General features: G+C 41.1%; 1 protein-coding gene across 1 annotated transcript; it reads right to left on the bottom strand.

Moving 5' to 3' along the window:
• Positions 1-602: 602 nt before the first annotated feature.
• Positions 603-23163, bottom strand: Olfm4 (olfactomedin 4). The gene is made up of 5 exons (XM_034498637.2): positions 22938-23163; positions 17498-17650; positions 11857-12069; positions 9498-9657; positions 603-2328 (listed from the first exon to the last, which is right to left on the bottom strand). Exons 1-5 carry the CDS (start codon positions 23121-23123, stop codon positions 1517-1519), a joined length of 1524 nt encoding a protein of 507 aa, XP_034354528.1. The 5' UTR covers positions 23124-23163; the 3' UTR covers positions 603-1516.
• Between the last annotated feature and the right edge of the window lie 3505 nt (positions 23164-26668).

Below are 26668 nucleotides of genomic sequence, written 5' to 3' on the forward strand. Positions count from 1 at the left end.
TGATCTCAAACGTTTAAGAGGCATTGTTCATACTCCATAGCAGGATATGGTCACTTTATTAAATTGAATGTTTATCTGTCTCTATCTTTTTAAAATTAAAAAATGGTAAATAAAGAGAAATTCTTTAGTTCAGTTCACTCTTTAATAGTTTATTTTTAAAAATAGAAAGACAGAATTTAAAGATTAGGATTTGGCCGGGCGGTGGTGGCGCACGCCTTTAATCCCAGCACTTGGGAGGCAGAGGCAGGCGGATTTCTGAGTTCGAGGCCAGCCTGGTCTACCGAGTGAGTTCCAGGACAGCCAAGGCTACACAGAGAAACCCTGTCTCGAAAAACCAAAAAAAAAAAAAAAAAAAAAAAAAAAAAAACAAAAAAAAGATTAGGATTTGAACATCAATGGAAAAATATCCAAGACCATATGACAGAGCCACCCAAAGCCATCAGAGCATCTGCACCTAGCATGCTCTCAAGAGGTTCCCTGGTTAAGCTGATACTACAGGGTGATTTTCTATATTATTTTTATATATAAATTTTTACATATAAAAATTTTTTACTTTCTTGCAAATCCCAGGCTTAAAGAGAGAAACTATATGAAACAACTGGTACAACTTACTCCACGATCTTTATTATTATATATCTAGAAATGCTACCAGTGACATCACTGACAATTTTTTTACAGTCTTGTAATTACATAAACCAAAATTGCATAAGACAAGAGAAAGTTAATTGATTTTATATCTGTCCCATAAAAAAAAACTAATTAATGTCTAAGAAAACTACATAAGCAGTAGAGATTGGTTGTTAAGTCTGCTTCTAATCTTATGGCTGCCTTGGGACCTAAATTATGAGGTAAAGGGTTCTACTGAGTTATGTAGGTGAAGAATGAGAAAAGAAAAGCCAAGTATATCATCTGAAAGCCCCTCCAGGACTGATTTTCACTGTACAACTTAATGTACAATAGATCCATTCTCCAGAAAATTCAAAACATCTAACAGATATCATTTAAGATGCCAAATTTACCTATCTGGTATACACAAAGCAGGATCCAGGAGCCAGGAAGAAAATAAAGCTAAATATTTGATCTCATGTTCACCTTCTGATGTTGATCTACCTAATTAAGCCCCAGTGTCTTTTCCACAATGGACAATTCAATGGTTCTGTGTGGTGGGTGATTGGTCACCATGCAAAATTTCCAAGAGAAAGAATTCCCAGTATTTATACTGAGCTCCCCTTAAGTTCTTTAACTTTTAGATGTCATTTCACTAGAAACTTCATTAGACTCATAGTACCCCAGCCTCTGATAACTTAACCTGTAAAGACCTTATTTTAGTTATTAAATATATCCAGAGGATGATGGTTTCCAAGAGAAATCAAATTGAGACAAATAGCCTAGGTCTCTATTGTGATAAAACTATCTCTACTAACATCATGTCTAAAAAAAACACACTCCTAGACTTCCCTGCAGATGTGGAGAAGACAATTTCCACAAACTTTTCATTCCTCCTTCACCCTAACACCTACACAGGTTGCTTGGGCTTCTGTAAGAAGACAAGATCATAGTTCAGAAGATAACCATCGTTGTAGACATAAAGTTTTTGGTCAAAGGGATGATAATTAATGCTCTGAATTCTTTCCTGCATCTTTCTCATTGTGATGGCTAGATTGCCTTCCCTCTCTGTGTTTGTGTCATAATAGTAAAAGATCTCTTCTGTTTTGGTGTTCAAAGTGCGAGTAGCATAAAGAACTCCACATACTATGAAGGCATTAGAAACAGATGGCTTATACTGCTTAGTAACCCAAGTGCTTATCACCTCAAGAGTGGTATCATTGAGTTTACTAATCACTATGTTACCAGTGCTGGCCTCAGTTGCATAAATTGCCCACAGAGCTTGCTCATCCACAGCAAGGTCAATGTCTTGCCAGTTCACATTAGCGTATGAAAAGCGATTATTGTAGGCAGCCAGAGCTAGGGGCCGACTCACAATGACTTCATTGCTAGTTAGGTTAATTTTGGCAATATTCCTCCCATTGTACCAGTTCACATACAGGTTGTTGTTGAATGCTACTGTACCACCCCCTTGGCCATAACGAATCTGATAGGCTCGGGACTGTGAATACATTAACAAATTATCCAGTGAGTCGTAAAGTCTGTAATACTCTAGAGTCCTTGCATCTGTATTCAAAGGTGCTACCCAGTACAGGGCTCTCTCTGGATGTTGAGGAGAGTAATCTCGGCCCCAGGCACCATATTTATAACTAAACCCAAGCCAGTTGAGCTGAATCACAGAAGGAGCGCTGATGTTCACCACGCCACCATGACTACAGCTTCCTAGAAAAGAAGAAAAGAAAAGGCATTCTTAGAGAAAATGGATGATTAAACAGTTTAATATCTTAAGAACCAAAATCAACCCTCAAAATTTTTTCCCATCATGGTTCAATCCCAGCACTTTTCTAGAGGAGAAGAGCCACCCTTTGTTTCCATCTCCATGTGAGCCCACTAGAGAGCTAGAAAGCTGTGCAAGGAGCATGAAAACTGCCTCCTGGTTTCATCAGTGGGTTTGCAAATTGGAAAATGGATGTAATAGAACTCCACAAAGCCACATTTTAGAGTTTGAGATCCAAGAAATAAAAGGGGAGAGTTGATATTGTGTATATTGGCATTATTGTATACAGATGGCATTTTTCAAGTATTTTAATTTTCCATAGCAAAACTGAGTGACATCATTCTAGGAACACATTCTTTTCTCATAAAGCCAAGGTGCTACTTACCAGGGTCAGCCCTAGGAAAAGCTATGATTAATAAAAGATGGTCCTAGGGGGAGTCCTCCTGCCTTTCCTGGGACCCCAGGTGTTTATTCTTAGTAGGTACTAGTGCAGCTCTAAGCAAATCTAAAGAAGAAAGAAGAAGGAGGAAGGAGGAAAGAAGAAGGAGGAAAGAGGAAGGAGGAAAGAGGAAGGAGGAAAGAGGAAGGAGGAAAGAGGAAGGAGGAAGGAGGAAGGAGGAAGGAGGAGAAGAAGAAGAAGAAGAAGAAGAAGAAGAAGAAGAAGAAGAAGAAGAAGAAGAAGAAGAAGAAGAAGAAGAAGAAGAAGAAGAAGAAGAAGAAGAAGAACAGAGGAGGAGGAGGAAGAGCAGGAGGAGGAGGAAGAGGAGGGAGAAGTGGAGAGAGAGGGGAAGAGGAAGTTTTAAATACAGCATCTGGTAGGTTCAGACAGATAGTCCTGTGAGACTGGGGTTTCAACCTTGAGAAGCTACAAAGTCATTTAGTAATGGACTTGCCTAATCTGTGACCAGCACTCATGCCATCATGTAAGTCATTTGCTGACCATTTTTCCTCAGAGCTTTAGATGAGCCCTGCTCTTCAAAATCCATGTGCTACTGACCCATAGGATGGTAGGCAAGTATTTCATCCTTCCCATTCTGACACAGCCATTGTCAACACGTGTACAACCATGTGGGACCAGATGCACTGGTCCATTGAAATTTCATCCCATGAAACCCATGGACAAATGACCCCAGCTGGGCAACTGGCCCTTTGATTGTATACCCTCCAAAATGCCTGTCAACCAAAAGGCTTTGTGAGTTATATATATTAAAAAAATAAAATAAAATTCCTCCAGCATTTTATAACATCTATCCAAAGAACTGGACACATATTTTCTAGTATTATAACAAATATTGGTCTTTTTTAAAAAAATAGTAAGCTACTTTATTGAATAACAAAGAAAAATCTAACTTTAAATACATCTTGAGTCATTTTTCCTTGTTTGCTGCTCAGATTATGGAAAGAGAAAGAAGAAAGGGAGAAAGGAAGGGAAGAAGAAAGGAAAAAGGAAGGAAGAAAGGAAGGAAGGAAGGAAGGAAGGAAGGAAGGAAGGGAGGAAGGAAGGAAGGAAGGAAGGAAGGAAGGAAGGAAGGAAGGAAGGGAGAGAGGGAAAGGAAAGAGCAGAACATGAACACTGTATCTGGCTCCATGTGCTAAGGAGGAATCACAGACCCATGGAGGGCATAGGTGTGAACTAGAACCAAAAGCAAAGCTCCACTGAACTGCCTGGCACTGGGAAGTAAGGGGAACCAAGTGACTGCCTGGATCCAAGAGGGAAAAACCCATTCCTCCTCCTTGCTAAATGCTTCACTCTCTCCCCTCCTTACTCAAGGACTGCTGGGAGGTGAAACCATTAATAGAAATCCTGCTTTTATTTTTCCAATCTGCTGAGACTTTTCAGTCCCAGAATTAAATATGTGCTCCTTAAATGCTCTCATAAATCCACAGTTGGTGGGAAAGCCAGCCAACCATACAACAGGTAGAGAAATAAAACCACACTGTACCCAACCTCAAATAATTTTGCATATCATTAAGCAGAACACAGTCACAGGTTTATTTTAATAATGCATGCACCATTTCATAAATAAAAAAGCAACGTGTGTTCAGCCAAGAGACTGCTCTCTGCTAAAGAAATAATAAATAAAATTATAAATTATTATTTCTTCCCCTAAAAGTGATCCCTCAGATGAATGCTTGTTTGCCTTTGTTTATGAAACAACGCATGAATTATTAAAATAAAGTTAGCAGTGTGTTCAGTTTAATGATAACAAAAACTGTTCCCGCTTCCATATGCTAAAGCTGGATTTTCTGGTTAAAATACCTAGCAGAGCTTATTTGTGCAACTACATTTCACTGCGAGGAAATGAAAGTCACTTCTCTTCTTTCGGGTTGGAAGACTTAAGGGTTGCTTGCTTCATTGAACCTGACTTTCCTGGAAAGAAAATATCCCAAGCCAACAGTGACACAGTATTTCAGAAAAGTTGATGACGCATATAACTTATCCTCATATTATGAGCAGTTTAAAGATAGACCGTTCTGTCTCCAATGTAAAATCTTTTGATATGAAGGGACCAAAATCCACTATTAATTCTGCTAAAATTACCGCAATGGTTCCATCGTTAAAACAAGAATTCTACTTCAAATACAGTACTAATGGTGTTCCTACTGATAATAATAAAGGTCTATCATTTCTTATGTTGAAATTTTAACTGTGCCTGTTACAAAGATTAAAGTTCATTTTTTTCCCTTGTCTCCCAATCATTCATAAATACTCCTCTAATTGTTTGGTTACTTTCCTTCTGTCTTCTGCCCCCTTGGGATATTTTCGGTGCTCTGGATCTTGTCAAAAGGAAGTAGAAATAGGAACTGAAGGGGGGAAGTGTTATTGTCAGAACGGTGGCTGTGGCTTCAGCAGTGACAAGTCAGTGGGACAAACTGTGGTTGGCTCCCCCAATGGCCAGAAACAAACCATAAAAAACTATTCAAACTGACGGCCATCTTGGGGCCAACTCTCAGCAGAGTGCCCCCTCCTCCTTCATTTGGATCTTCCACACAAACCTATTTCCCAAGCCTATATCCTAGGCTCATCTTTATTTCCATCCCTTTTCTACCCCTGCCTTCATGTCAAGATCCTAGATATAGTCCACTCTCTTAATTGCCCATTTCCCATCCCAACTTCATCAGGACCCTTTGGCAACAATCAATTGTCCAGCCCATGATCCAAGAACTATCAAGGACTAGTGAATCATTTTGCATGTGCTGGTGGAAGAGAGGAAAGCACCAGACGTTCAGGATCCAGGGGATCCTTCCAGCTGCTCTATGAGCAAGGAAGCAAAGCTAACTAAGAGGTAATCAGGTAGATTCCTTGTTGGACCTGCCTTGTCATTCCAGAAACCGCAATGACACCCCCTTTGTTAGAGCATCTATGTACACACACACAAGCCTGGCACGGAGATGGTGTTACCAGACAGGCTCCAGTCTAAATCCTGACCCCACCCTTCAGGAACTGTATGGATCATGGAGCAAGTTGCTAACGGTCTCAGACTCAGTTTCCTTAAGTCAAATAAGCAATGCCTACCCTGCAAGACTGTTAGGGAGAACAGAGATTGTAAATGTGACTCACTCTATTATAACCACATCGTAATATAGATTCTGGTTTACATGGCTATTTCCTAGATAGTGGCTTGTAGGTGTTTCTTCACCCCTTCTGGTAGTCCTAGCAAATGTAAGAGGGCCTACCACACAAAGGAATAAAGGAATAAGAGACTCATCAAATCATTAAACCCAACCTCTCATTTATAAAACACTAGACGTGCACCCTGCTACACATCTGATGTATTTACAGAATGTGGAGCAAAGACTTCTTTATACAAGGTATTCTCTTCATCATGCAATCCATTAGCTCCTGCTCTGGTATTCTCGTGGTCCTGAGCCTCGAAATATGGCTAGGCAAACTTTTTAAACAGAGTGGATTTTCAAAGCCAAACATAGTATGCCTACAGAGAATGCTTAATTACAGGTCTGTCAGTGCAGATCCTCACCTGATCAACTAAGCTATCTATGTACTAAGACTAGAAAAAAATATGATTGACTTGTAAGAATTAGGTGATTAAGTCAGGTGTGGTGGCTCACACTTTTAAGCCCAATACTTGGAAGCCTTAAGATATAGGCTTGGCATAAATTGAATATCAGGCCAACATAGGCTACAGAGTGAAATCCTTTCTCAAAAAATTCCAAAACAACCAAAGATTAGGCAAGCAAAATGGTTATAATTGTAAGGAAATTGATAATAAATGTGTTCTGAATCATTGGGTGTACTCCCAACACTCCCCAGCATCTTTAAGCTTGGGAAATTAGCATGTCCCCTTCTAGTGTCTTCTACATCCCACCCAGTCACCCCCTCCCCATTTGCTTATGTACTTCTGTGTACCTACAAAGCCCAAGGTTCTAATATAACAAAGTGGTCCCTGAGAATTCTCACCATATTTTTTCCTATATGATGCTGTCATTTAGATTCAGGGGGAAAAGAATAGACTGGAGTCAGTTGTTTGGAGGAGGGGGTTCATAAATATAAATATAAGACCAATTATTTAAGCTAGAAAGTTCTGTGGAAATGAATCAGGAAAAGATGTTTTTGCAGCAACACACACATACAACACACACACGCAGGCACATACACATACCATATATATATATATATATATATATATATATATATATACCATATATATATACCATATATATACATACACATATGCACACATATACCACACATCACACACACACACCTCTCACACATACATATGTATGCACACATATGTACACATATACATACACATACACCACACACACACTGCATACATTGCATTTTATTACAACTGACATATATTGGATCTAAGTTCAAACTGATCACTAGGTTAGCCCACTACAGCTGCAAGGGAGCCCAGAGAATACAGAGTTATTTTAGAGCTGAGACTCCTGCATACAGTCTTTTGTTGTTGTTGTTGTTGTTGTTCTATGCAACTCTGCAGAAAAAAAAAAAAAAAGCAAACAGGCCAGATTTTAAGTCCCATAATAGTGAGGAACTTTAATTAAAGTCTCCACAGGCTTGCAACGTTGTGGTGCCTGGGGATTTTCCAGTTCTGCATTATCAACCAATCCAAACATGAAGAGAGCAAGTGAAAGAAATTGATTTAAAAACACGACAAAATTCAGCTTAATATAAACATCATAAATATAATATGAACAAAGCTGGAGAAGGGCCAAGTGGCTTGGCAGGGGTCCAGGTGCAGTCAAGGTTGTGCAAAAGTAAGTGGAAGGCTGGGTTCAGTTTGCTTAAACAACACAGCTGGCCTGAAATAGTTCACAGACGTCTAAGTGTAAAGGCCCAAGGGAAGATTCTGGAAATATTTCTAAGGAAACTAACTCAAAAGGCCCATTTGCTTTCTTCCCTAAATACTAAGCAATGGATTTTTCTCCCTCAATGCCACCCCTACATGATGGACACCTGACCAGGGACCTAATATGTGTTACAGCATGAACTCTGTCACTGAGTGCAGGTGTGCCTTCAAGAAAAGCTGCATCCCTCAGACTCAAGCCCCTCCACTGAGATACGAGAGAACTAAGTTAGATGACCCCGATTACTCCTTCTTGCTTTAAAATGCCCTCGGTTCCAGAAACGAGTGCCAGGAAAATCTATTGCAAGAGAGATATTTGCTGGGGCCTGCCTGCTCATCTTTATCAGAGGTCATGACTTTGCTTTGACTCCTGCCTTAAAGAGCTGTCATGGTCCAACAAAACCAGCTCCCACTTCTGACATGTTTATAACACTGATTCCAGACCAATTCAGCTTTAGTTTGTCTCTGAAGACAGGACATGGTCCTCACCTAAATGCCCTCTGTAAGTCAGATTAGAACAGACCTCTAACAGCAATTAGAGAGGCATGTCCGCTGAACAAGACCGAAAGGCTTAAAACTATAGTCCTAGCTGATTGAAGCCTTAAAGAAATGAGTTACATTGGCAAGATCCAGAAATATACAGTCCAAAGGAAAAGGCTTATGAGAATTGGAATTCATAAACACAACAAATGTTTTACCATTTGATGGAAAGCAACAGTTCCTATTTAAGCTGAAATGCTCAAGACCCTGAGAGAAGTTCATTTGGTGTGGTCTCTCTAAGGGATGGGGCTGAAGGATGTTAGTGATATCCTGGAGGAAGCTACTTCAGTGTACCAGGATTTAGCCCTTTCTCTCTTCACAGACAGGTTTTCACTTCAATTATCATGATTACTAATAATATCCATTGCCGGTGTGTGGATGCTGATTACAGAGCCCCGAGCTTTCCAAGCACTGTCTCATTAATCCCCATAGCAACCCTATAAGGTGAGCACAATTATTCTCCCATTTCACAAATAAGATAAAGGATCTTTTCTCTGCAGCCACATAGCTGGTAAAGTCAAGGATTCCAGAGCTATTCTCTCTGAGCCGCCACTCCACTGTTTCCATTCACTGGTGAATTTAAGTACCTGCCTGCCACACCCCCACCCCTTCCCACACACATATTGTTAGGGAGTTAACCTGGGTAATCTGAGGGAGAATGAGATGCCATCCTGTCCTGCTTGATGGGTAGCAAGGCATGCCCATAGAACGTGAGACCACAATCCCTTTAGTTCTCGGTGACTTCCAGGACTCAGAATGCAGCAGGTGCCCAGCATGCACATCAGAGGTGTGTGGAGCGGAGATGAGTGTGAAAGAGAAGGCAAAAAGAGAGGAATAGCAGTACAACAAAGGCACACACCCAACCTATGCCTAACTGAGCCAATCAGCTCTTACCATCTACCAGAAGGCAATGCCACATAAAGATCCTAGATGCTCCAGTGTCCCCGGTCCCATAGCTCTTCTCTCTTTAGACACAGCCTTCCTGCTAGGCCAGTGCAAAAGGTATATGTGTAGCTAATGGGCTTTGTTTACAAAAGCCTCACTGAGCTCTTCCTCGAGGAAACCCAGAATATTGATAATAGAACCAGTTGAAAGTGGAAGAATTTAAAGTGCAGAAGAATAAACTCAGAACTGCAAAAATGTCCTGCTATCTCCATCACTACAATCCCACCCCACCCCCAAATCAAGGCTCATGATGGGGGTCTTACATGGTAAAAACAGTTACAGAGCAGGCTTACCAGGAGCAGGAGGAGGGGGCGTGGCGGGCACAAGGCCACTTTTAGAGTCTTCGCATTCTTTCAGCTTGGTCTTCAGAGCCAAGATTTGCCGGCGAATGCTCAGGACATTGTTTTTGTCTAGCGTCTCCAGCTTCTCTACCAGGAGAGTCATATTCCTTATCTAAAGAAATAAAAATTCAGAGTGACTTTATATTATTGTGCAATTTCTTTCATAAACATTCTGGGGCTGAATTTGTCATTTAGTGAAACGTTGCTACAGAATACACCAGAGATTCTTCTGAATGGTTTCATTTGGAAGAATACATTTTATGGTTTAGATTGAACGCCTGTCACATCTCAGGCAATGTGTGTGACAAGAAGAAAATGGCAAAGATTTTAACAGCTTTAATAATAGAGCACAAGTTCACTCCAGGCATTCAGAAATGTCCATTAAAGTTCATTTCTAATAACCTTCCCCTATAAACTCGTGTTTACTCATGTTGTATTATAATTAAGTTTCTAATGAATGGTGAGGGCTGGAAAAAACATAAATTCTAAAACATGTAACTAGAATTCTCAATTATAGCCCGTGTCATGACTGTGCTGGTAAATGCTGGTTGATGTAAATTACCCAACCATAACATTAATATGGTAATCTTATGCATAGATCTTTAAAGACTTTGCTAAAACATATTCACAAGAAATATTTTTTGGCTTAATTCCTAAATGCTTTTATTGTTTCAGTTTGTTCGTTGAGAATTTTGCACAATATATTTTTATCGTATTCTTTCCCTTTCCCCAACTCCTTTCAGATCCTCCCCCTCCACACTCATTCAACATCATGCTCTTTCTCTTTCCTAAAGAGCAAAAACAAAGCAGGAAAAGCAACTAAAAACATGGAGTCCAATTTGTGTTGTCAATCTACTCCTGAGCACAGGGTAACTCTGCAGCGTGGTTAATAGACCCAGCGTCATTCAATTAAAGAAAACTGATTTAGTAGCTATCATTTACCAGTAGCTTCTTGGCTAGGGGTGGGACTTTGTGTCCATCTCCCCTCCTTCATTGCTCAGGTTTTCATCTTTCTTGAGCTTGCACACACTGTATGCATGCTGTCAGCCTCTGTGAGTTTGTTGTGTATCTGCTGGCTTGTACCTGGAGAATGCTATTTTCTTAAAATAGTCTACCACCTCTGGCTCTTATCTTTTGGCCCCCTCTTTCTGCATAGGTCTCTGAGCACTGAGGATGGTGTGATAACCGTATCCCATTCAGAACTGAATACTCCAGACTCTTTCAATTTCTGCACATTGTGCAGCTGTCAGTCTCTATGTTAATTACCGTCTATTTCAAGAAGAAGCTTCTCCGCTGAGTGTTGAGTGATACACTGATCTATGGGTATAGCAATATGCCATCAAGAGCTGTTTTATTGCTATGTTGGACAAATCACTATCCCACATTTCAAGCTGTACTACAGAGCCATAGTAATAAAAAAAAAAAAAAAAAAAAAGCAGTAGGGCACTGGCATTAAAAACAGACACATGGATCAATGTAATAGAATTGAGGGTGAGATATAACTCCACACACCATGGGACACCTGACTTTCGACAAAAAGGCAGAAAATGCACACTGAAGAAAAGACAGCATCTTCAAACAATTGTGCTGGTCAAACTGGATTGCTGCATGTGGGAGACTAGAAATTGATTCATATCTATTACATTGTAAAAAAAAAAAAAACAAAAAAAAAAACAAAAACAAAAACAAAAACAAAACAAAAAAACCCTCCAAACAGGTGGTCATCCAAAAAGGGAAGATACCTGCAATCAGGTAAACTGTGTTTCTAGTCTCATGAGGATAAATACAAGACAGAAAAGATGCCTGACTTATCATGGCTAAAGACAAGTCTATAAGATTTATGGCACCACTTTCAGAAAGGTCATTTAGTTCTAGGGCAGAATTCTTGGTGTCCAACATCTGCTTCTCAGTCAACATGTTCCCAATACACTTACACCTAACTTACTATGTAAGTATAGGCAGTCATCCAAAACAGAACATGGATGGATTTCATGGTCCTGAGACAGTAGCAGAATTAGGGCTTAGGAAAGAGATATCCCATCTAGGTCATAGCACTTGTTCAGTCCCTGAATGAAATTATTTTATTTTATTTTATTTTATTTTATTGTTTGTTTGTTTGTTTGTTTTGAGACAGAATTTCTCTGTGTAACAACTCTAGCTATCCTGGAACTCTCTTTGTAGGCCACACTGGCCTTGAACTCACAGAGATCCACCTTCCTCTGCCCCCCAAAGTGCTGGGATTAAAGACATGTGCCACAACTCCCAGCCCCAAATTGCATATTGATATACTAAGACATCAGTCATTCCTTACCTCGACTTCAAGTATATCAATAATATCTGTACTTCCAGCAAAATTCTCCTTCAGCTGTATGACCAGTTTATGCATCTCCTTCACTTCCAGTTTGATCAACTCAAAGTCCAGTTCTGTGTAAGAAATACTGTCCTTCTCCATGACCTCCACTCGGACCGTCAGGTTCAGGAGCTTCTTCTCATACACACTTATTAGCTGGACATACTCCTTCACCTAGAGGAGAAACAAAAAGCTTATGTCAACTCACAGAGTGGTATCGAGTAGACTTCCTCTGCTACGAAAGATGTGAAGATTATTTGATCCTTGCCAATCACTGCAGAGGAATGCATTTTTAAAATCCAAATGCAAAGTAAAATACCATATTACTGAGGCTTTTGGTCTCACATATACTGAAAGCAATCTGTATGTATATTGAGAATGTTAGCTCACTAGACTGAACTGGTTGGGAATCATCTCTCTTCTCAGCTCATTTGCTTGAAATCAGAGTTTCTCAGCTATTGACATTTCAAGCGAGTCTCTTTCTTGTGGGGTGCTATCCAATGCATTGTAGGATATTCCATAGCTCCCAATTATGACAATCAAAAAGTATCTCAAGACATCATTAAATGTACTCTGGGGACAATCACTACCTCTACCAGCCTTTAGTTTAGAGCCATTGCTCTCTCTAAGTCTCAGTATTTTCTAGAAGAGAAGAAACGCACTGAGTAGAATCATTTCCTTGTGAATCATGTGCCAAACATTTTGAGCCTCTTTGCCTTTTACAAAGAAGTGTAACAACCCAACTTTCTATACAGTTTGTAAGTGTAGGCACAACTGCAGAATGCACATTTCATTAAGTGAGCTCACATTTATTCCAAGAACTGATTATTGCAATCAGACCTTTAAATTACACATTTGTTGCATACATTTGAATGTCTGATCATTAAGTTAAGGTTCCAAAAATTCCCTTGGTGGTTGAGTGTATAATTGGAATCTCCAAAAGGATATTTCAATAAACAGCCAGGGACACTTTTTTTGTATGTGATCTCTCAAAGAAATGTCACTGCTTTTTCAAAGACCTGCTCATTAAAAAAGTTGCTGCCTTCAGTTTCTTTTTTAAAATGTGAGCATAAGTAATACTTCTCCCCAAACTGCACTTATGTCAAGTGCCTAGATAAATTCAGACAGATGTTGACCCATGGTCTCTCTAATGACAAAGGCAGCCCTAACGCCTGTCATTGTAATCCTTCCACTTAACCCCACCATAAAAATTAGAATAGACTTATAGGCCACTAACCTTCAGAGCTAGGGCCTCAGGAAAAGAGGTGTCTAATGAACATTGGAATTGCAGCCCTTGGCACAACTACTGTATCTCCTCAGGCAAGTGATGTTCGCTGCCATCAGATGCCCCATTACACAGAGGCTGATAGGAATCATGATATTTTTGTGTATACAGGTATTTTTTTTTAAGTGTGGGAGGTGCATATAACAAACAAGCTCTCTTCCACGCCCCAACCCCATAAGATATTCAGGTTTCAACTTCTGTTTAAAAAAAAAAAATGGTCACAAAACCTTGCCTGTGGTAAAAATATAATAATGTACCAATCCATTGCAGAAATGGAAGTTTGAGAAATGAGTGTGCTTGGTGGCATTTGGCCTTGCCAGCCCTTGGAACAAATGAAACAGCCTCAGCTTTCCTGGAACACTTTGGTGGCACATTACAGCTCCTGTTCTGCTCAAATGAGTGATTCAACAGTCATCTCTGCTAAATAAAATGTGGTCTGTCACCCACCCAATCCTGCCCCCACTCTCACAGGAAACCAAGGCATGGCCTAGAGTTTGTGACCTCCGAGAATTTGTGCTGGGCCTTCCTTAAGTTCAGATGTAAAACGAAAGGTCTCTCTCTTAATCTGCCAAGAAATGTTGGAGGGTAATCCTTTCTGCTGACATTTGAAGGAAAGCTGGGTGGTATTCAGGAAAAACTGGAATTATCCACAGCTATGGTGGGCAGGAGAAAATTTGAAGACGGGCCAGAAAATTTTCACATGTGAAATGTGCAGTTTGTATAGATTTTGTGCATGGAGATGGCACAGGCAGCCCCGAGAACTTGAGGATGTATCCTGAGTAGTCTCTGCTCAGTAACAGCAGGCCAGCTACCCAGTGATGAGCCCAGCTCCATACCACTGTAAAAGCCTGTAGTGTTTAGCACATCTCTCCCTCCTGGATTTAGAATCCTTGTTCTAAGCAGAGGGAGGAGGCCCAAGTGGGGAGTTTGTCTCGAGAGGATACTCGTCATGTCTGAAGACATTCGGGTTGTCACATTGGGGACTGATCATGTGCTAGTGCCATTTGGAGGCCAGGAGTGCTGTAAAGTGTGCTATCAATGATATGGGTCTAAGATGAAGAGGACACATATCTGTAGCAACATCTTTGCCCCAATTTCATCACTACAACCAAGTGTGAGCCTGAGAGCATTAACAATGCTTGCCTGAAGACATTGTTAGCAGGCTACGATTCATAGTCTTATTTTATTGGTCTCCACTTAACTATGTCATGGATTTATATATATAATATATATAATATTAATATAAACACACACACACATATATATAGTTTAGTTGGAATCTATTTTGAGATGGCTGCTGCTGCTGTTGTTTCTTACAATTAATGTGGTCTTGTCATAAATAAGGAGGTAATGTGGCTAGCTATCTGGCTAAATAATTAGTCTGGTTCATAGTTCTATTGGCTCCTCAAAACCCACGATGATAACTATAGCCAGATTACTTGAAATAAGTAAATGGACTTTGAAACATACTGTTATTTTCAACATTTTCTTAAAAGCAGATGTAATTAGGTTAATTGACCTTGAAAAGATCATCAAAATGTGCAGTATTTTGGTACAAGAACTGCCTGAGCTCAAGTCTAACTTCAGTACCCACTGGGCAAATCACTTAAATTTCCTAAGTTTTACTATACTTTCAAAACCAAGGATAATGACATCAAGCTTGCAAGATTATTAGAGACCAGAGATTATGTACACTAAGGATCTCACTAATGGATGCTCTATAAATTCTAGAAATTAATAGAGAAATGGCAATTTCAGTGTTTTTTTCATTCTGACCTTTTAATTTACTTTTATTCCACTGCACAAAGCGTTGCTCAATCAATGCTGTTTGTTTATAGGTTGTTCAAATATCTCCCAGGCTGCCTCAACCTTCTCATGCGTGAGCATCTATTAGCAAATGTGTCATATGAAATGACTTGCCCCAAAGACTTGGAGCCTTGAGAGAAAGAAAACAAAATAAACAAACAAACAAAACCTGAGCTGCCTTATCTGTCATCCTCTTTCTAGGTATGGCCACACAGGATGTGTCGTAAGTAGCAGAAAGGAATCTAAAAGGCTTTCGGCATTTTCTGCAGAGGCAGCTTCTGACTTCCCTGTGTACTGACAGATAATGAATTAATGGAAGACAGTCTCAAGCCTTTCACCTATTCAGAATGGGCATTCCCCCAGGTCCCTAGATAAATGGTGATTTCTAAGACAGCCTGGAGACAGCTATAATAATTCACCCAGAAACCTAGAAGCCCTCAGCTAAAGAGATAACTGGGGATTTGAAGGCATAACTGACCTAGTACATATCTTGGGTCTTCTCAGAAGAGTAATAACAGCCTAGACAGAGGGGAAAGATCTGGCTTGATTCTGAAGGCTCAAATCCCTGACCTGAATATAGCAGCCAAGAGAAGAATGACCTCAGGGAAGTCCCTTTTCCCATGTGAATGTTGAGTTTTCTATCATTAAAGTGGGAGGGAGGAGACCTGCCTATCTCCATTAAAGGCTTGCTTGAGATACTAGAAGCACTTGGACAAATGCAAATGAAGGTTACTAGTGTTATAACTGGTGCCATCCACCACAGCAAATCAGCCCTGCAAACCTCAACTAATGGTAAACTCCTTTGTTAGGCTTCCATTTCATTTGGGGGGTGGGGGTGGACGGACAAACTACTGACATCTTCAGAACTGAACATTTTCTCACCTATGCTGTCCCCTCTCTCCTCCAATTATTAGCAAAGCAGGTGCCACCTGCCCCATGCCCACTTACAGCACTGGGATTAAATGTCCCACATCTACAAACCTGGCAGACCACATACTCTCCCTGGAGCAGCTTGAGGTTTCAAACTGCCCTTCACACTCCTGCCAGCAAAAATGCCATGCAACAGGGCTTCCACAATTTCAAAGCAAAGGACTCCAACTGAAAAAGATCTTTACCTAGGATTTTCCTCTACTTGTTATGTTTTTATGCATAACTTCTTATCTCCACTTGATTATGCTGAAATAAGGCTATGAATATTAATGGATGGAATTTATAATTTAGTGCTGTGCCTTTTCTGCTGATTAATTCAAGGACATTTTATTTCTTGGGAAGCTAGATTCCTGGAGTAGTCAAACACATTTTCCTGGACACTCATTTTAACTTAGAATATTTATCTACCAATTCGAGTTGAAAGCAGGGTCTCAGGCTCGCCATAATTTTTTGTCTTAAAGGATAACTACAATGGATGTTGAGGTGGCTACACTTAAATTGCTCAGGAAAACTTATTTGGCTGAAGTAAAAGCCAGAACTCCTTGTAAATTAATGGGGTAGTATTAAATAATGCATAATGTGATTATATTCTAGCCTGGACTTCACCTGGGCATAAAATAGGAGCCTTTCCAGTTGATTTGTAGTGTGGCAAAAAGCTGGAATGGGGTGGGGTCAAAACTGGAATGGCAAGTCACATTGCTCCACAGGCTAAGAGAAAAGCAAAGGCTTTGGAATAAATTCCTCTGACTACACAGAGCAGAAACCAGAAGGTTCTAACTAACCAGGGTTTTCCCCAAGGTCGAGATCTGTTAATCTCCACTCAAATTCCTAAAGAAGCCTTCAATTTTGGCTTCATGGGAGACATGTGGAATGAAATATTCCTGTTGTGACAATTAAAAATAATTCCCAAGAAAGAGGGGGAAGGAAGGGGGTATTCACACAGATTTAAATGTATGCATCATTCAGGGAGGAAAGAAAGCCCTTTAATGATGGTAAGGAAGAAAGACAGGAAGATAAATTGAGAGTGGGAAGGAGAAGATATGAAAGACAAAGGAAAGAAGGAGGAAAACCCAGAGGAGAAGGAGGAGGGAGAGGAGGAAGGGAGGAGGAGGGGAAAGGACCATCTAAAGGTGAGAGAATACCAATAAGACTGCAACAATAAAAAGAACCAGAAAGGGAAAGAAAGAAAGCTTAGAAGAATGAGCAGGAGGAAGAGTTAAGGCAAAGCGAAACCACTGAAAACAAGAATAGAATAGGAATTGAAGAAAAATATGACAGAGAAGTAAGACAGACTAGATCTAAAGAGGATAGAAGAGAGGGGAGAGAAAAGAAATAAAAACTGGAAAGGTTGACAAAGGCCAAAGAGAAGAAACCACCAATCAAAGTTGCAGGCCTGACCAGAGGGTTTCCCAGTCTTTTCCACTGTGTGAGGAACAGTAATTGTTTTTTCATGCAGTAAATTTTTCGGCTAAGCCTTGATCCCACTCTCTTCATGAGTTCTACTAGTTTCTGAGCTCAGAGATTTACTCTAAACAAACACATTGTTTAAAACAAACAAACAAACAAAAAAAAACTGCTTACCTTAGAAAACTCTCTCTCAAATTTCTGGGAAAGGATGTGCGCTGTAAACTCTAAGCGCTCCACTCTGTCAGCAGGAAAGGTGGTGTCCGGCAGGGAAACAGAGCACTGGCAGGTCCCATGGCTGTCCACCGACCCAGTGAAATTGGAAAGTGACTGTAAGTAATAAAAGATGAGCATCAGTACTAAGCTGGGAAACAAACCTTTTAGGCATCAGGAATGACAGAAATTTGCTTGTCAAAAGAGTGATTGGAGGCAAACAAGTAGAATCCAGCATATCAATGAACAACATCACAGAGACAAGCCAAACCTCATCTCCACCCGTTGGTTAAGCCTCTATGTCAGCAGCTTGTACCAAAAGGAAGATTCCCCATGCTTGAGGAATCTTAAAGAAATCACTGCTGTCTCTGTGCAAAGAAAGAGAAATAAAGAGGGGACACAAGAGACATTTAAAGGACTACTAAATTTGCACATCTGTGCTACTGTTTGCAGGATGTGACATCTCTAGTCCATTTTCTCCTCTATGAAATTAAGACACCCCCCCCCACACACACACACACACACTGATGGGCCATCCTCTGGAGTAAGCAAGTGGTGTGAGCTGAGTCTCTGCAAACACACACACACACACACACACACACACACACACACGTGCACGCAAATGCTTTTACTCCAATCCCAGCCCAATTTCTCTCAATTATAATAAAGAAACCATGAAGGTTTGTGGGCCATGGTAAAGATATCCAGTGAGAATTCAACTCCTCTCTTCAGCTGGGAAATTATAAAATTCACATTTTTTTTTCCAAATGGAAACAAGCCATCTATTTACTCAAAAACTGAGCAGTGTGTGAGTTTGCAGCTCACTCGCAAATTTCTCAAATGGAAGCTCTCTAGCTTACCACTTGCAAAAAAAAAAAAAAGCCATTTTAAAATATTTGAAGTTTCTTTAAGATATTCAGGCTCACACTTCGATACCACTGCATATTTTAAAATGACAGGTTTGAAAGATTCTGTTTTTCTTTTGTCCCCTTTGAACTACCCCAAGGGGATCCTAGCACAATTAACATTTTTCATTACTACTCTTGCCTTGCAGAGTGAGCCTTGTCAGCCAACTGGCTGTGCCTTTTAATGATCTCATCAGAAGGCCAGCCCAAAGCTCACCTATGGAGCATCAGCCTGAAGGGACTCTTTATAAAACTAAGGAGGAAAGAGCAGTTGTCAGTCTGGAGAGATTCCAGTCATGCCTCAAAGTTCACATCAGCTGGGTAGCTGAGTGTATCTGCTCCACACACAAGCTACCCTACTGATCTTCATGAACAAACTTGTTCTAGATAATAGACACTCCTGTAATCGAGATTTAGGCCATCAGTGACTCATGGGCCATCAGGCTCTTGCAAAGGGTGGTGGCTGTGTTGGTTTTTAAATAAACTGAAGCTTCTCTAAAATGATAAGAATGAAGTGTGTGTGTGTGTGTGTGTGTGTGTGTGTGTGTGTGTGTGTGTGTGTACGTTTGTCTGTCTGTCTGTCTGCCTGTCAGCATGTAGAAGCCAGAGGAAAACCCTGTGCATTCCTTAGGCAACATTTCCCTTTTTTCCCGTGAGACAGTCTCTCATTGGCCTGGGACTCACCAAGTAGGCCCAGCTGCTGGCAAATGAGCCTCAGGAATCCCTCTCATTCTGCCTCCCCAGCTCTGTGACAACAACCTCACACTGCCACACCTGGCTTTTAAACTAGGGGTTCTGGGGACCAAGCTCAAGAGCCTGTGTTTGCAATCACTTTACCTTTTACTGTGTTACCTTACCAACCCTCTATTCCAGGAAAACTCTTAACACATTGACCTTTCTTGTCAATTCAGATCAGGGAGTAAGGAACGGGAGCAAGCATATGATGCACTGGAGCAAGGGGTTAGCGTGGGGATGGGGGAGCCTTTGCAAAGAATGAGTAAGGACTGGAGAATACACACCAGGAGTCTGTCAGAGAGGTTGGATTATCCTGGACTCAGATCTATCACTCCATCTAAAGATAGAAAGACTCCAGCATAGGTATGCCAAGTCTTTTACAAGCTTTAAAAGAGATTCCTTATTATAAAAACTATCTAGCAAAGAAAAAATCTTGCATTGCATTGACAAGAGGAGGTTAATTAGCTTCACAGGACAGGGTGGACCATTCATTCCTAGAGTTCTCTGAGAAGCTCTGTCAGCTCCGGAAACAGGAGACATCATCAAGCAGTCTCTAGATAATCAACTAGGAGCCACTAGCTAACAACTTTCAGTCCTGAAGTTCACCTGAAAGACACACAAATAATTATGAGCCTTGCTGACAGCCATTCTACTGGCTTCTGTTGAACATCTCTGTCCTAGTGCTGTGGACTCCATCCTGCTTATCATCAGCCCAGCGTGCTTGGCTGACATCAAAACGGTCCATAAGTTTGATCAGTGTTTCCCATTAGAGATATTTCTGCTCCTGGAATTCAAAGACAATGAAGCTAATGGTGATGAGTCTCTCTGCAGTGAATGCTTAAACTACATGAGTGAAATGTGGGAATGGGACACAAAGACAAGTGCTTGTCCTCTTGGCCTTTGAAAGGATGCATGATCCCCTCGTGGAGGGCAAGTAGAACCCTGTGTGCCCCACAAGAATGACTGTACTACTAAGTTCGCACTTGGTATATATTCAGTTAACAGTCACTAAGGTCTATAATACCCCATGCTCCGGAATTAAAAGCTGATTAAGACCAATTCTGGCCCAATCAAGCTCATTTTCATTCTGAATGCCCTAGGGACTTTTCCAACAGCTTCATACCACGATGACAAAGGCACACAGGCCATTGTGGTTCCAACACTGCCAGTGACTGTGAGGAGCCTTCCCGACATCTGTGAGTGGAAGCGGCCACTTCTTCGGAGGCATGCTCAGCGTTGTGAGCCCTCCAGCAGACAGTGTGACTCACATTTGTGATTTAAGGTCGCAATTGGCTCTAATTAGCAGCCAAGTCTAAGTGCCCACAAAGATTCAGGACATAAAATAATGGTACTCGGTGTTTCAGAAGTACAGAAAATGATACGTTTGGAACTTGCTCAATGACAGTTATAAAAGGGTTTTCCGCTACTTTCCAACAAGCTCATCAAGCTGACAGCCAGCCCTAGGAAATTAGGTTTATAGTGGAATTGACACCTGGTCCACTATAAAAAGGAGGTTGGAGCCTGACTCGCTCACCCCAGGCAGATAAGCAAACAAGGAAGGAAATTGAAGCCTCTAAGTACAATTTAACTACTAGTTCCTACCTACTTTTAAATATTTGCCTTCTTACTAGACAGTGGGCACTTTAAATTCCTCTGTTCCTTCACTGGTATTTTATTTTCTATTATTTCAGCTGCTGATGTTACGTCGAAATGCTGGATTTCGATTGGTAGTGGACCTTTACAACAAGTTATTATTGTTAACCACATTTTACAAAAAAATAAAATAGCCCATTCTGATTGTCCCCAGAAATTGTTTAGTACCCTGAGATAAGATTTTTGGTTACTGAGAAGCCGGCATATAATTGCGAGTCTCTAAACCTGATCCCCTTTTAAAGGCAATTTTCATCTGTGCCCTGGAAATGCAGAAAGCTGCACACAGTGGGATGTGTGCAGGCTCCTTTGAAATGAGTTAAAACCAGAATGAAACAACTAATGTGTATGAATGGACTGATCTGGGGAGGTATAACTTCCTTGGTGACTCTAAGTCAATGATTCCTCACCATAGTAAGCCTTCGATTTACTCTAAATGGGACCATTACACTTATCTACCTTTTGGGGTTTAAAGAAGATGCAGTATGTATTAACATAGTCTTGGCATTAGTTAGGCATACACTGGGTATTATTGATGTCCTTGCCCTTTGGGCCCCATCCAAACTATTTGGTGATCACATTTTCATCGTCCCAGATTTTAATGAAACTAAAATAAATGCTCACTCAAAAAAGCCCCTCCCTCCACTTTTCCCGTTCGCCTTCCCACTCAGACAAGTTGATGAAAGTGACTAACTCGAGGATCTCTAAATGGAATGCTTAGGAGTTCTGAAGGAGGCACTCTGGAGAGTTAGGAGCCCTCAAGCACAAGTCCCCCTTAGCAAGGCCAACCTGGGGAGTTGTGCAGGGTAGAACTCCTGCAGAAAGGCCCAGAGGTAAAGTGGGCAACTGTTTCCTGTCCCACGCTCTGCAGCTCCTCCACGCCTCTCTTTGTGTTTTAAAAGGAAGGCCAGAGAGTTTTTACCCAGGCCTCTCTCCCAAAGAACTAGGCAAACCAAGCATTCTATATCGGGAGCCTCTCCAGGCTGATCCCTGTAGAGCACAAACCCGTCGCTCATTCATTTTACTGCTGCGACTGTTTGCCAGTGGAAATAGCCCCAGCGATTCCTTATTTATTATAAAAAAAAAAAAAAAAAAAAAAAAAAAAAAAAAGATTGAAAAGAGTTAGCCTTCTCTTGGGAAATGTCCACACACAATGGCGTTTTCCTAAGATTAGTAATTCCTCTTCTTATAACCGATGTTCTGTGTGTATATCTGTGTACATGTGTATGTGTTTGGGTGTGTGTGTGTGTGTGTGTGTGTGTGTGTGTGTGTGTAGAGAGACAGAGAGATAATAGATAATATATGTCTTTTTCTACTACCTTCACTTACTTTTTCTTGAGATAAGATCTATCACTGAATACGGAGCTCACAATTTGCTAGAACGGTTGACAGGTAAGCCCCAGGGATCCCTCCTGTGTCTGCCTCCTCCAACCAGTGATGGGATTGTAACCACCTTGCCTGGCTTTTTAGGTGGATGCTAGAAACAATGACACTGGTCCTCATGCGAGTGTGGAAAGTGCTTTACTGACCATTCTATGTCCTCAGGCCCATTACCCATCTTCCTTATAAACTACGTGCAGACGAACTGGCAAGGCTCCAGATGTTGCCTGGAGAGTCGCACCTCCTCAGAGTGTGTTGTTTACGCCCAAAAGGCTACCTCTGAGCAACAAATCAGTTGGATAACTTTGCTGGAGTGGCAACTTGTGGTATCCCTTTCCTGAATCTCTCATCCCAGACAACATATTAGAATCAATTGGACTTTTTAAAAAATGCCTGAGTTATAAACACATGTGCAGGGTAGAACCAAGGATTCTGGATTTTTAATATTCTCCTCACCACTGATCCTACAGGTCACCCTGGGTTGAGAACCTCTTTAGAACATGCCTTTCACCAAATACATTAGCTAGAAACCTGGGCTGTTGTCTCTCCTGCTAACAATTTAATTACTTCATCCAGGTTTTAATTCATTTCCCAGCCATCACCAGTGAACAGAAAGAGTCATAAATCCTTTAAAGTGCCCAGGTCTAGTCAACCATGAAATTGTATTCAAGTTCCCCAAAAAGTGAGCAGAAGGAAATTGAACAGAGCTCACCCAAACTCAGCAACTCCCTCACCTGAGACAGAGTACCACCTTCTGGCAGAGATGTGCTTCCCGGAGGCAACCAGGTATCTGTAGCCTGGGTTAATATTGGAGTTGTGGTCAATTCCAGGGAATGTGCAGTGGTCAGAGTTGTCAAACCCCTGGATGCAGAGCCAAGGCAGAACAGAAGGGCCAGGGAGAAAAGAAGGCAGTAACTCATCTTGCCTTCTTAGCTAAGATGCTGGCTTCTTCCCAGAGCCCCGGGGCTTCTTATAGCCCCCAGTGGGGATTTCCCCATGGCCTGTGTGAAGAAAGAGGAAGTACCCACACGGGAACATGTGACCCGCCCTAGGAGGGTCGGGACAACCTGAGTCCTATCCACACCTTGCCACCTGCCACCAAGCCCCACTCTGTGGCCTAACCTTAGATACAGATTTTCCCCCTCCCCAACAAATATTAACTCACATAACTTTCTTCAAGCCTGTATCTGGTTTCTAACTGGATACTTCCTTGAAGGAGACAGAATCAAAGTAGCCTTTGTGGATGAGACAGAGTTTAGGGGCTCCTAGAAAAAAAAAAAAAAAAAAGCAACCTTTGTCCTTCTGCCTAGAAATGACTTCTGGGTGTTTGCTCCCATTTTGTAGAAATCTGCTTTCCACAGAGAGAGTGGTGTGGGTTCACTTTAGAGACTACGAGTCTCATCTAAGATGTCTGAAAACTTCCTCTTCAGAACCTGCTGCCCAAGACAGCTCTGGCCTGCCCCTTGCCTTATATCCTTCTATACCAAGTTTTTTTTTTTAACAACCCCACCAAGACTTTGTTCTCTAGAAATCCACACAAAACTCTGTACTTTGTGCTTCTAAAGGAAAAGAAATAGCCCAATCAAACAAGGGACCCAGATGACCTGTTGATTATTCCTCTAGGTCAGGGTATTGCTCCCAACCCAACCAAAGAAGCCCAACAGAAGGATTTCTCTGACCTCATTGCCACCCACTCTGTGGGCTAGCCAGGTACTTAGGACTCACAGATCACCCTTCACACTAGTGAAATTTGCTAAAATGCTTTCTATGTTACCCAGCTGACCTAGCCCTGAGCTTCAGGCCTCTCTCTAACATTGGTCATACCTTTGTGACCTCAGCTTTCTTCTCTGCAGAGGGAAAAATGTATTGGCCTTAATGTTAAAACTTAGCTCTGTCGCTCAGGAGTTGGTGGCCTTGGGCATGTCATTTGGCCTCTCTGTAGTTCTTGTAATCCCTAAATTATTAGGACTCGGTGAAACAATATCTTAAAAGTTGCTTGGATGCTTTAAAGTACTATAAAAATGTCAAGGTTCTTCCAGTTTTGTGTTTCATTTCTAAAGGCCTGGATCGTTATGTAAGGTTATGGAGTTTGAAACAAGAAAAACAGGCTGAGACTATCCTGTATCTCAGCCCATCCCAGGAACGTTAGGAAGAGCCTGGCTTGTGGGGTTCTTTCACAGCTTGACCTCAGAAGCTCCATGAACTCTCCAAAGCAACACGGTGATAGTGTAAGGAGCCCAGTGCATGATTCATATCCTCAGAAGAAGAGGTAAGCAGAAAGAATGCAAGCAAGAGATTGGAAAGAAGAGAGAAGAAATTTGGAGGAAAGCAAAATAAAAGCAAGTCTATGTCTTTTATGTATCCCCCAAAGGCCCCTTGGACTGCTTCCCCTGACTTAGAGGGACTGAATGGATATACTACCACTCAGATGAATATCCACAATTTCAGAATTCCCATGATCTCATCACCCAGATTTAAGATGCTGCCTCTACCACTACCCACACTGAAGCACATTTGTCAAGTCATGTGAGAGTGTCAACTCAGGCCAATGTTATACCTGGTCCATGAAGCATGAGATAGGAAGCAGCTAAAGGAAACCTAGGAAAGACAAGGACCCAATGCCAGAAATAACATCATCTACACAACATCAATCCAAAGGAAATCTGTGGTGAAGGTCAAGGTCAAATAGAGTGGGCCCAAGGCTAACCGTTCAAAGAGTAAGAAATGTATTTTTAAGCTCATATGTCTCTTATTGTTCCCTAAACACAGTTTCATGTTAAAACTTCAATAAGCAACAAATTGGTTTTAGCATCAGTAGGCCCTATGCATATTTGGAATATATTTATAATAAAATAAGTGCTGTCAGTTTAATATTCAAATTGAACTAGATGGCCTTTTTTTTCTTCCTGGGAACTCTCTATTGAAGCAGGATGTGGACTGTGAAATTCATTATTCCCTGTTGGAAGTCATTCAGCCTTGGCCCCTTTCACAAAATGTTCTAGTCTCTTCAATGCTTAGCCCAAGACAGAGAAAGCATAGGACATTTGTGAAAAAGAAAACCAGTGTACTGACTCCATTATACTAAGATTGAATGTTATGAATATAGATGTACAGAAGAGATCATGCCTCTGCCTCCCATCTCTGGTCCCTTCTTCCTCCAGATTCCCACCAAAACAAAGGGTAAAATCCACTCTCATTTTCTGGTAGTCCCTGTAACTATAATTAGCCTTCCTTATCCTTGTTTTCAAAAAGGATGTTAGGTTCCTTTTCAGGGGAAAAAATCTCATCAACAATGGTTGTCTGTTGTCATGACTACCTTTGAAGACTTCTGTAGTGAGTCCTCTAGAAGACCCCTTACCAGAGGGGTTGCAACCCATAGAACATGAGCAGCTGTTCTCTCTAGCACAAGGGTGACTTAGCCAAGAGAAGCAGCATCCCATTGTGCTTAGAAGGTGCTTTGTTCCTGAATGCCTCTGTGTTTTCCAACTTATTTGGTAGCCTCAAATACACAAAAGCATCAGTGATGCCTCCACAATGAGATTATTAACAATAATAGTTTGATGAGCTCCTCTGCAAACACCTTTGTTGTAAGAAACAACAAGCTTCTTGTAATTTGACAGTCTCAAAAATACGAAAGAATGATCAGGACCGCAAAGCAAGCATTGTTTTATTTATAAAAATGTAGCCCAACCTTGGATTCCCCTTATCACAAGGGGTCACTGAAGCTCACTTCACTAACACAGCATTCCTCACTGACAGCATGAAAGTTATTATTTATGCACTTCTTGGGATACTCCCCAAAGCTGTGGTTCCTGAGCAGGTGCAACATATAAGGAAGTGATTTGAGTAAATATCACTTTAATTTAATCCTCCTATCATTAGAAAAATAAAATGCCAAACCCACTTTCACACGCTTTCCAAAAGGAACACCTGTAGAGTATTCAGTGCGCACACAGATGACAGAGATAAGGTTTAGTCTACAGATTGACAATAGAAGCTGTGTTTAGGTGACCATTTCCGTGTGCGTTGTTTACATCCCTGGAAATAAGCAAATCTTGTTAGTAATACCAATAACCAAGTGCAAAAGACAGAATTCACTCATTCTGAAAAGCGGCCTTTTGTTAATAAGTGCTCTAGAGTCCAGTCCATGGAGATACATACTCTATTGTGTATGCTAAAGGGGGAAAAAAAGCATCTTAACCCCAGCTCTGGAGTAGGTAGAGACAGATGAAGTCTGGAGCTCACTGGCCATCCCTCCTACTTGTAGAGTTTCAGGCCAGTGAGAGACCCTGCCTCAAAATAAGACCTGAGGAATGATACCATGTGTAGATTGACCTCTAGTTTACATGTATATGAACACACACACAGGAAAGAAAGAGAGAAGGAGGAAGAATAAAGTGAAAGGAAGGAAGGAAGAAAAAGAGAAAGAAAGAAAGAAAGAAAGAAAGAAAGAAAGAAAGAAAGA

This window comes from Arvicanthis niloticus, chromosome 3 (assembly GCF_011762505.2).
Source record: "Arvicanthis niloticus isolate mArvNil1 chromosome 3, mArvNil1.pat.X, whole genome shotgun sequence".
Classification (NCBI taxonomy): Eukaryota; Metazoa; Chordata; class Mammalia; order Rodentia; family Muridae; genus Arvicanthis; species Arvicanthis niloticus.